This window comes from Buceros rhinoceros, unplaced genomic scaffold (genome assembly GCF_000710305.1).
Source record: "Buceros rhinoceros silvestris isolate BGI_N320 unplaced genomic scaffold, ASM71030v1 scaffold14028, whole genome shotgun sequence".
Lineage (NCBI taxonomy): Eukaryota > Metazoa > Chordata > Aves > Bucerotiformes > Bucerotidae > Buceros > Buceros rhinoceros.
The window spans coordinates 1,997-14,329 of NW_010426442.1; the positions used below are offsets into that span (position 1 = coordinate 1,997).

At 37.6% G+C, this 12,333-nt stretch overlaps 1 protein-coding gene across 1 annotated transcript in view; it reads right to left on the minus strand.

Moving 5' to 3' along the window:
* Positions 1-249: 249 nt before the first annotated feature.
* LEMD3 (LEM domain containing 3) overlaps positions 250-12,333 on the minus strand; it is a gene marked incomplete at its 5' end in the record, with an annotated part of 47,447 nt that continues 35,363 nt past the window's right edge. Inside the window, 4 exons of the mRNA XM_010141511.1 lie at positions 250-587; positions 836-914; positions 1,003-1,108; positions 5,335-5,416. Of these exons, the coding sequence (XP_010139813.1) occupies positions 424-587; positions 836-914; positions 1,003-1,108; positions 5,335-5,416 (431 nt within the window). The remainder of the gene's footprint in view (positions 588-835; positions 915-1,002; positions 1,109-5,334; positions 5,417-12,333) is intronic.

Consider the following 12,333-nt stretch of genomic DNA (forward strand, 5'->3'; position numbering starts at 1 on the left):
TCAGGAACTGTAGGTTGGTTGTTACAAAATACCCACAAGATTATTTCACAGGAAACTATGGAAATACAGGAAGTCTTCTTTTCTCCATGCTTTTGTATTATCAAAAACACTTGTTGGTGCAAAAATACAGCCACCACATCTGCAAATGTATAATGAATTCGGTATTCCTCATGCAAAACTTAAATGCATTGGTTTAATATAGCCCCAGAAAAATTCCTGAAGCAATTTCCTTTTTTTTTTTTTTTTTGCCAGCTCAGTATTACTGCCTCATTGCTAAGTCCCTTTGGAAACAAGATTTCTGGAACGTTCAAACTTTTAATTCATTGAAGTATTACATACAAAAAGCACTAAAAAAGGAAGACAGCGGCCAAACAGGAAAATTCCTGTTGCGAGTAACAGTCCTAGCAGTTGTAGAAAGTCTTCTCAGGAACTTCCCTGAGAATTAGTTGTGCCTGTCCGAAGACGTAGATGTGACATAGAGTTCATGTGTTTGTTTGATGGCTTCAGTGGAGTGTTACAAGTAAGAGCCTGGGGAAAACGATGATGATACCGATCTAGTCGCAGGTATTTTACCGTTACCAGCTTTCCTAGGAGGCAAAGAAACAGGAAAAGAGAAACCTTCTAGTTCAGCATTACTATGTTTTGCTGCAGGATGTAATACACACAAACGTCATTACAGTGACATTAGTTTACCAGGTAATGACTACTAAAAATATCCAGCTTTTGTTACAGCTCAGTACTTCACATACAAAACATTTCACTGTTTAAAAGAACTCCCGCTGCACCATCTTCAGTCATTTCTACCCATGTTTTCTTACTAACCCCCATTCCTTACCATCAAACCAAGAGCCATGTAGTGCCTTGAAAGCCTTTCCAGCATACTCTGGAGAAAGACACTTGACATATACACAACCCTGCATTAATAGAGAGAAGTTTTTAGGTTTTTTTTTAAAGTCCAACAGACAAGGATAAACAGCATAACATCACTGGAAAGACACTCACCTCACGTGAATTTTTGTCAACAGCAATGTGAACAATTCCATCATTATCGCTGCATTTCTCCAAGATTGCTTCTTGAATTGCTAGATGCCAGTGATCACCTATTTCCCTATGCAAACATTTAAAGATTTAATTAAGCACACAATTTATTTGAAACATTCACAACAATCTCATCCTTCCCCACTGAGTTTGGTTTCTCTGTAAATTGACATCAGTTTCTGTTAAATGCCTTTGGGACAGATTTAGTATTTTAGCTATTGAACATTCAGTAAATTGGGTCCTACGGTCCACTTACAAATTATTCCTTTTGATTCTTAGAGTTGAATTTTTTTATTTCAAGAGGGGGGGGTGTGCGTGTGTGTCCTCCCAGCAGCCTGCCATCACCTTCCTGCAAAGTCATAAACTTCCTGTCTGAAACTCCTGTCATAAACTCCTCTTCCCATGCCTGCTCAGACAAGCTGGCCGCTGTTCCAAGGAACAAGGCTTGTTCCTAGGCTGTTCTTACTGCAGTGGAAGAAGAGGAGGGAAAGAACAGGGTAAAGGCCTCTGACCCTTTACTGTATCATCTCTACCAGCAGTCACAGAAGCAACGTTACATGTCAGGCTTCAGCAGGCTGAAGCAGTTTTTTAGCTATTCAGACACTGTTCATCACTGAAATAGCTATTCAGGATCCCAAACAAAGCATCAAACTGCATCTGTCCCATAGGGTACTGATAGAACATTGCAATCTAGATCCAGAAACAGAAGTGGGGAGCTTTTCGCAATAAATATTCTACTGTCACGATTAATCAATTTTCAGGTACATCATTAGAGAAGACAGAATTCTACATGTTTTTGTGAAGGTACTGCAGGAACTATTTGGTCCTAATAAAATAAACCTAAGTAGAGAGAAGACAATTTCAGCAGCCTTAATACACTGTTACACCTGCCTCAATAGTCTTTACACAAAAAACAGTGAACTTACTCTTTCAATAACACTATCAAGAGCTTTGGGTAGTTTTAAAGTTTTCTATACTTAAGGACAAAACTCATGAAATAGTTAACCTGCACTCCTTATTCATGAAAAGAAATGCCAGGGATGGAATGTACACAGGGAAATTAATTAGACAGGGATGTAATTTAAATCTGTTGAGCACAACACTAATGCAACACTGGAGCAACTCTAACATGGAATGTTAGATTTGTTTCTGTCATTTGACCTTGACTGGTTAGAGGATGAGACTTTCCAGCTGATGCCCCTTACACAGGCAGATTATATATAAACAAGCAAACAGGAATTTGCACAAAGGTGTAAAGAAGAACCAAAGAAGGCCCTGCTGCGAGAGAGACTTTCCAGTGGAAGACACCTACAATTTAAAATCTTGCAAAAGTTAAGAGAAGATGCATCCTACTCTGGTTGAAAGGAAAAAAGGTGTTTTCTTTCTACTAGATAGCTCAAAATGAAGAGAATATACAAGTCTCCCTCCCCTTCTCTGTGTAAACAACAGTGTTTTCTAAACAACATGCTGTGCTCAGGATGTTAGGGACATAACCTAATTTCAAGTTGCAAACTTCAGCACCTTTAAAGGTCCCCTCCAACCCAAACTAGTCTATGATTCTACGAAATCTTGATTTTGGTGCATTCCCTCCCAGCCTAGGACTCGTGTCTCAAGATCTTCTTGAGAAGCATTCTGTCATCAGCAGAAAGCCAGCTACCTTAAAGAGGTCATATTGTTAACACTAGGTAACCATCTTTTCTGCTGTGTATCCTTCCCAAATACTGACATCACGGCATTACTCTCAAGCGTTCATTTCCTGTTCGAAACTCAAGCAGAAGCATATTCTTGGTCTAGTCTGCTTTTTGTGTATTGCAGACCTGGGACATGAAACATCATGAGTTATCAACTAACTTGATCTTCCCATAATGAAATAGGTTCCCAACAGAAACGACTTTCCCTTCCTTGGTGCTGCACATGTATGTTCCACTAGCTGTCTACCTGAATCTTGCAGCAATGCTATCCCTGCTTTATGAACCTTTCCTTTTAGTGGTCAATGCAGAAATACTAGAACAAGCTTATCCAAATGATGCCTACACTGGTATTTAAAAAAAATAGGTTTGTGTCTGGCATAGTAAATGTCTAGAGCATACACCCAAGCTTAAGACTGCCGCTGCGGTCTGAGGGTTCAGTGTCGAGGTAAGTTTTCTGACTTTTGGCAGTAATTAAGATGATTATTCTGTTAGCACTGATAAATACAAATCAGCTAGTATATTCTCCAGATGGTCCTCAGGTCAAGAGGGAAGACCTCTATTATAGATGGCCGCTTGTACCAGCAACTGGCGTATTGTTGAAAAGTACCTAGTAATTTATTCTGAGTATATAATAGCTTGACATAAAGAGCAACTAAAAAACTTATTTCGTTAAACATACCTTGCACCTGCAGCAAATGCCAAAACAGTATTTGCTAGTCTAATCACATACACTGGTACATTCTGTTTCAGGTGGTCAGGGAAGGCATTCATGCCTTTCAGAAGTAGGACAGGGGCATAAACTTTATTTAACTGCTTGTGCCAGAAGAAGAAAGTGTTTGTCTTGCACAGAGGGTTTTGGGTGATGTGGTTTTGGGGATTTGTATTTGGTTTGTTTCAAGATAAGTATTTGGTTTGTGTGATAAAAAGCTCATGAAGGAATGAGCTGGGGTGTGCAATAAGGAATTGGATGAAGTATCCCGCTACAACTATAATCCAGCAGTCCAATAACAGAGCTGGTCAACTTCCAGAAGAAAAGGTCTACAAAAAGTTAATGTATCAGAAGCTGCACTGTTCAAAATAGTTGACTGGACATAGAGACTAAAAAGAAGCGTCAGAAGAGAATAACTCCTAGCCTACAGATGTGGGGTGTTTTTAATGCACTTAAATGGGTCAGTCTTGAAAAACCCTGAAGTTCACAGCAAACATAAAGCCTTGTTATCTTTGTCAGAACAATCTTTTTACATCTCAGTTACTAGTGGACGTTTTGAACAGATAACCTTTTGAAACTATAAAGCAACCAATACAGCATACTAGTAAACATTACAGTGAAGTTTCAGGAATGGATTTCAGCACTACTCAGACTAACCAATGTAGCTCATGAAGTCTCTTTTATAGCAAGAACGATGACAACATTGATCTTACCCAAATTTCTCAGCAAATCTTGTATTTTATTTCATTCTCCTACATGAGGATCTATTTACCTCAAGAACAATGCTTAAAAATGTCAGTCTTGCACGGCCTACTGCAACCTGAAAGTCAGGAAAGAAGCCACTGTTGTGGTTTCTGCCCAAGACAGTCATTAAGTCTTAAAGCCATTGAGAAAAGTTTTTAGAGTATTTCTCTATGCTAGGGAGAACACTGCCCTCAGATAAATTAGCTAACAGATTTCCAATTAGTAAAGCAAGGAACTAAAGTAATTAAGTGTGACTAGAAACAGAAGTGAAAAAGCAGAAAAAATACATCCAAACTTTGCAATCACTTGTGTCCATAATCCAGTGTCCTCTCCTACTCCTGTTATTCCCTATTCTATTCAACAGCTTTTATTTTCCCTCAACTTCTTATATTCTTCAGTCCCAATTAGCATCTCACTTTTACTCTGTAAGACAGTATAGCATCTTCATTTTTGTTCAACTCCTAAAATTATCTAGTCCACAGCCACAGCCAATGGGAATAACAGGAGAGTGGAGTGGATGAAGCTTTAAAAGGACTAAAAAAAAAAAAATTTATTCTTCCTTAACTCTTGGCACGTGAAACAAGGCTTGTTACTTTCATATACGGTACATATGTAGAATTATACCTGAGCACTGGAAGCCACTACTCTACACTAGTTTAAAACTTCCCACTACAAAAATCTATTTGCTTCAAAACTAGGCAGTCACATTGCCATAAAGTAACAAATTATTTAAATTCTGCCTTTTAAATGTAAACTGTGCAAGCTCAAAATAGTCCTGAATACTTAACAATACTTCAGAAATGTTGTTCGGCCTGGTTGTTAAGCCACAGAAGCCTACCCTGTCAGCTAATGTAATTGAACACTCACAAAACTTAATTAATGGAGAAAGATCAGTCATCGCTCCAGGTAGTTTGACTAAATACCACACTCGGAAAGAAGTGACCCAAAGACACAAAGCAAGACGATGAAGGACAGGAGACTGACAGCAAGATTATTTATGTCTTATAGATGTTAAGAGGAAAATTTCTTTTTTCTACAATCCATTTGTTTCTTTTAAGAAACAAATCACTTCTTCCACACCCCACTCTGAGGAAGGAAACGGAACTTTTCAAAAGAATACAGAAACGCAGACAGATAACTGGTTTTACTTACATAACTGGATCAAACATATTGCGAATCTTTAGACATGGTGTTAAGCTGTTTGGTGGTGAATTTCTTCTATCTAGATGAAATGCTACAAAGAAAAATAAATTTAATAGTATTTATTGACAGACATAATACCATCTAGTTAACAAGTGTCAGCCTTATACATTAATACTTTTCTGGTTTTACTTTAAAAAACACTTTCATATATGAAAAAGCTTCAAACAAATTAAGTTCCTCACAGTCTTCTACTGTACCAAAGAAAACTGAACATACTTAATTGATTTTTTTTAGATTTACAACTTCAGTACTTAAAGAGATAATACACTCTCTTATATCTAGGCCACAGAACATGGAAGGAATTCAGGATAATTAAAAAAATACCATATAACTGAAGAGAAAGTATTTGCATTACATCTCCATGAAAAGACAGATACACTTAACATCTGGAGCAAATTTTTGGGCTGCAGGTTAACCATTCAGTTTCAACTGCCTGATGAATTTTAATTTCTTCTACTTTGGGGGCAATTTACTGCCTATCTGACTAAGAAAGATAGGGATGTTGTTTTGCATCTGTATTGCAGTAACAACTGTCAAGGAGCACTCCACAAGAATGGAGCTTTTGTAACCCTAAATGCTCTACACACATGATCAGAAGCTTAGAAAAAATCTGAAACAAAAGACAGCTGACAGACGTAAGAAGAAAAATGGAAATTAAAAATAACAGAGTAACTCTCTCAAAGCTGAACAATGTGAAGTTCTAAAATAAATACTAACTTCTCTAAAGTTCACAAGTTCTATTTGTGGGTGTCACAACAGAAGACCACACCTTAAGAAAAGGAATAAAGGAGCCATTCAGATAAAGTAGTTCCATGCCTCAAGAAGGGCCAACAACACAGCAACAGAAACAGAAAGGAATAACCTGGTAAAACAACTTCCAAGGCTTGAAGTTTTACTTTGAAGAATTGAGATGAGTAGATTCAAGAGTTTAAACAAGACAAAATGATGATAATGCTTCTCTGTTGCAATCCCTACTTTGGAAAAGTTTGAGAGATTCAAGATCTTATATTCCATGTGTTAGAAGTCTCAGTTCTCGGCAGATTATACTACCAGTCCGTCGTTCTTACTGCTGACCTTTCAAAAAAAAAAAATCTTGGAAGCATATCCAAAATACATGAACACTGCTGCTCTTCTGTATGTCTGTGTGTCACGTAAAAGAAACTCAGTCATGTGGAAGACACTGCATGTGAAAGACAAGGACTAACCGAGAGAAAACTTAATGCCCGCAGACATGGCAGCATAGACTAACTTGCTTGTTATGTAAATTTCTGAAGCAAAAAACCAAAACTACCAACTAGAAATTGGAAAAGGTGGTCTCCAAATCACTAAAAATGTTCTTATCAGAACACACAGAGAATCCAAGTCACCAACACCTGTAACAACTGTCTGATTTTTCTAGGGAACAGATTTCTAAATATGCTGGTGACACTGCATCTATTTCTGAGCTGCCCATAGTTTAAGGACAAGTCCTTTTTCAATAGCACGTGGTTTTGTAAAGTTTTTTGCCCTTGATTAAAAATTATACGTAGGGTATACAATAAAAACTTTACAGAACTAAGCAACATTGAAAAATAAATGGACTTACCTTACTCATGTAGGTTGGCTCCAGCAGATCAAGGGGAAGTGAAATGTCACCAGCATATTGTACACTGGGGCACCACACCATACTGAAGAAGGTGATCTGGGGTGGCCTAGTCATGGACCTGGACCTGAAAAGGTGTGGGGTTGAGGAAATTATGTGCTGATTGTTAATAGCTAGGTTTATTCAGCACACGGTTTTAATCCAAGGATGAAGAATGGTGAAGTTATTTGCAGAGACCCTAGGCCCACCGGATCAACATTTCTGCAAGCTGTTTATGAACTCCAAAAAGCCATACTGTTGTTTAAGGCAGCAGCTACACCGAGCTATGCAGAAGTAGCTAAACAGGGAATACACATTTAGCATCAATACCTACAAAAAGCAAGCTTTGTCTGCTCTGATTTGTAATAATCTTTATGTCCTTTTTGACTGGAAAATCTCAGGTGCTTGCAGAGATGATTCCAGCCAGAGCACACTACTAGCACAAAATGATCTGCTACAACTTAATGGAACTCATACTAGTAGAGCAAGCGTGCCCAGGGCAGCGCAGCATATGAAAATAAAGAAGAATGCTGCTCTTTCTCAAAAAAGTTTCAGTCATAGTACATTAAAAGAAAGTTTTGCAAATTAGATGGAGCTTTTTAAGTATAAGGAAAAAAATGGCCACTGAAATCCGTGAGGTAAGAAATTAACGCTAGTATAATAATAAGCATTAAAATGTATACCAGAAATAGGACTAAAAGAGGAGGGAAGTTAAAAATAATGCTGTACCTATCGGGCAAAATTCAAAATAGTGCAGTTAAGAGATGTCTCTTGAACTTCATTACACACCTATAACAATTAGGTCTCCCATTCCCCCCAAAAGAGCATGTTATAGTGACATACCTGTTCAGATTTCAGTATTATTTGAAAATTTACACTGGTGTGGAGCATATCAAATATCGTCCTCACAATCAAGGCATAAGCAGACATTTGTGGGACAATGATCTAAGCAACACCATAATTAAGTACATACCTGACACATAATTTATTTTCCTAAGTAGTCTCAACAGTAAGACTTGCAAGATGAGCGTAAAAAGGTCAGGATGAAATAAGAAAGCAGAAGCACAACTCTGTGCAGTTAGTTGCTGATAAGAACATTTTTAGGACTTTCATAAATTCCCCTTGGGGACTAGTAAGCACCTTCAAGAAAAGGAAGCTCCTTTGTATTTCAATCATAATGTACTTCGTTTTATTACCATAAACGGAATATGACTATCGTTCTAGATTCAAAGAACAGCAGCAGCTAAAAGTGTGTGCCTTTATCACTGTGATTGGAATATGACTATGGTGGAAGGAGTGGGTCTTGCACAGACTTCAAACCAAACCATCTGAGAAATCGCAGTACAGCTTTCTATCCCTCTTGAATTACTACTGTGTTATTGCTAAGGGGATTCCCCAGTATCACCACCATGAGTTAGAAGACAGCCCAACAGATCTTTAGATGGGGATTTGATGCACCTGGTAAAATTGAAGACTCGCATCAAATGTAGGTAACCAGGTTTCCAAATAACAGATTTATTCATATTAAGCCACAGATCACTGTAATAATTAACCTTTCGTATCAAAGGCAAGAACAAAAAGATAAAACATTTTGTTGAAAATACTGACATCACGCACTTTCACACAACACAAGCTTGTTCAATAAACAGGAAAGATACTGCAATCAAAATACTACTAAATGTTATTGAGAAGAGGGTTCTTGACTTGGGGTCTAATACAGTTAAGTTCACCTACAGAAGACCAGCACGGGATGGATACAGCATTTCACAACAGGCATAAAATCCAGAGTTTTCCTGCAATAGTTAAGAATAGAGGTGTGGGGGGGGTTGTTTGTGGGTTGGTTTTTTTATTTGTTTTTTAAACATGGAGAAAGGATTATATTTTCATAAGCCAGGGGAGGAGGGGTGTCATTCACACCAGGTAAAGGCTATCTTCCATGCTGCAGGATGAAATATCACCCTAGATATGGTACTTCAGAGAACCTCTTTATCACAACTCCAGAGCTGTCAAGGAACTTTAGCTGTTGCTATTAGCTTAGCTACATTGGAGCTCTGCCTACCTGCTTTTCTTTATAGCTCCAGTTCAAGGCGTGATAGAACAATAGAATCTGTTCTTTCACAAACAAACTGAACACACTAGAAATGTATTTTTCTCCTTATTGATTTAATTAAATCACACTTTGGCATGGCCAAGATTATTTTTCAATTGACAATTCTCTTTGTCAACTGAATTCAAAACATCACTCATCCTTGTCTACCATCCTGTGGCTTAGCTATCCACTCCCCACCCCCCCCCTCCGCCCCAGATACATCTGCTGTACCCAGTAGATAACATTTCAAAAGAAGCACCTTCTGATCCAGTAAAAAAAATTCCAGACTTTGTCAAAACACAGGCTGCACCCTCGAGGACTGTACAAAATGTCACAGTGATGCTAGAACTCTAGATGCTAACAGAAAGAAGAGCCTAGATCTTCATGCTTGTTACAGGTCCCATATTTAAAATGGATGCTATCATCTACCAACATCCTAGTACACACTGATGCATCAAGAGGTTTTCTTCTTGAATTGCACATGCTCTAAGTATCATGCTCTGCCACAGAGCACTATCAGATCTCAGAAGGTTAAAAAAATACAGTGACCTTGCAATTTATTCACAAGATTCAAACCCACAAATTCATTCTGATTTTATAGGTACTAATTTTGTTAGTACCTAGAAGTCTTGAAGAGCATTTACATTTATGAACTTGTATATTCAAATATCAAAACTGGAGGACAAACTTAATTCCAGTTGGTTTATGCTTCCAAAAATGAAGTTACACATAGATATAGAATTCCTAACATCAGGAAAGAAACAGCTGTGCAAAAAGTATGAGACTTACGCAATGGAACTATTTCCAACAGTCATATGAAAACAAGGAATGCCTCTGCAAGTAAAAATTGCATTTGTCTGCTGACTACAAACTATAAAGAGCCCCAATGACCTATGTCATTTCAGCCACCCCTATTTCCATGTCCTTCTGTTCAAGCCAAAGTATGCAATTTCAATTCTTTAAAGATGTTTGCTGAACTACAGATATAAGACCAAAACTAGGAAAATTGCTATTCAAAGAACTGAACAGAATAGATCTTAATATTTCCTATTCAACAGAAAGCATTGTATTAAGTACGTACTCTAGGCAATATACAGCTAAGAACCACAGCTGAGAGGTGAAGTTATTCTGTCCATATTCACAATATGCTGAAGCAGATATCAAATGCTCAGATTCAGATGGTAGCTAACGGTAGCTACTACAGTATCAGTCTTTATAGGAAGTTTTGGAAACTACTGTTCTGTTGAGAGTCTTGAATGTATATTCCATGTAGCAAAGCAGCACCTGAGCTATCACACAGAGAAAGACGTCTTCCATATGAAGGAAAATCCAGTCCAATTTTTAATACAGGACAGAATGTTATGGGGTGATATTTACTGCAATCAAACAGGACAAGAAAAATCGAGAGCAAATGAGTAGTAAATTAGAAATTCCAGAACTACAATGTCATGTTTCACATCACGTATCGAACAATAAACTATGTGGAGGATCGAGCTTTAATACACATAGCTTGAAGAAGCTACATTCAATTCAAGCATTTGAAAAATCAATCATGACAGGATGGAGACGGAACAGAGACAGCTTTGACAAAACTTGCTATTTCTACACTGCACCTAAAGCACTTGCACATCCCTCATGGACAATGCCCTAGAAAGAAAAGGCTCTAATTCTCATAAAGTTACTATTCACATCTTACTAACTAAAATTTTAGACATTGAAATAATGTAACACAGTTGTCACAGCAGAATGCCACGCTACTACTACTGCAAGACGACTGCAGAACCTCAAGCCTGCAGCACTATTCACAAGGTATTTAAAAAAAAAAAGCCCTCATTTCCAGTGAATGATCTAAAATGACAACTGTAATGCTAAAACCAGTAGTGTAATTTGCAACAAGTATATAATGATATCCCAACATGACAAGCAAAAAATGGGTCCCAAGACTACTAAGACTATCATCAGATAATAGGCCAAGAATCTGCAAAAGTCTCAAAATATTTGGCTTTACAAGTTCACAGAAAGAATTGTTCAGTTTTGCTTTGAACTTACTGTAAAGCAAAATTTAAAACTCAAGGCCTGAAAGCATACATAAAACTTGAAAAACATGCAAGTGGCCTGGGACAAGACCAGAATGTTAGCAGTACTTCTACTTGGGCAATCAAGCTTGCTACAGCATAAATGTTCCAGGCCACAAAGAAGATCTTTCTGTCTGTCTTTGGAAAGGAAATAATCCCATTGGAAGGAGCTACTTCAAACTGTATCCTTTTATAGGAAACAATAAAAACATTGTTTCTTACAAATAAAAATGTATACCAGTACAAAGCAAAAGAAGGAAGCCTATTTCTACCTGCATTAGTTAAACTAAGGTCCAAATTAGCATACTCCAGAAGAACAAAGATGACAGTGCAGTTGCTTGCCAGTGGGTATTTTTAATTTTTGTTTAAGTGGGACTAGGAAGGGCAGAAAGTCTGTTTTTTTAACTAGGCTTTCATCAGCATCTAGTTCAATGCCATAAAAGTAATGCTAACATCCAATTTAAAAAAACTGAACTACAAACTGGAGAAGCAACCACTCCCTCCTCCCTCACTATCAAAATAAGCCGCTGAGTTTATAAATTAAGATTCTGCACAGCATTTACATCAGTTCCACTGGAGAGAGAATACAGCACTATAGAAGAACAAAAGGCAAGACAGACTCTTAAAGATTCACAACATTTAAACGATTGGTAATTAAGATTTCACTTTAAACATTTACCTTGATGCTTAGACATTGATGGATATAATCATTCTTTATTGCAGACCAGAATTGAAGTCTTAGAACTTCAACTTTTCATTGACAAAAAAAAAAACACCTCAAAACCTGAAGTTTATCATGAAGAAAGGCAGAAAGAATAGGATTCAGGAAAAGATGACCACTGCAGACAGACAACTGCAAACCCACTGGATTCTTGATACTCGGCTTTGTGAGAAAGCTGAAAAGTGACAGATCACTGGAAGATCCAAGTACTACAACAGCCTCCTCTATTAAAGCAAACGCTTTGCTGCACTATAAATCTTAAAAGGCAAATGCAATGTAGAATAATTTTATGACAGAAGGGAAGCACTACTAGGAGATGCTCAAAATCCATGTTCTGCTGACTGAGGAGTCCTTTGTCTCAGCAGTTTCCCTTTTGAAATAAAAAACATCTCTCTCCAAATTTTTTCTCTAGGTACCTGACTGATGGAACTTAGCAGCAGGA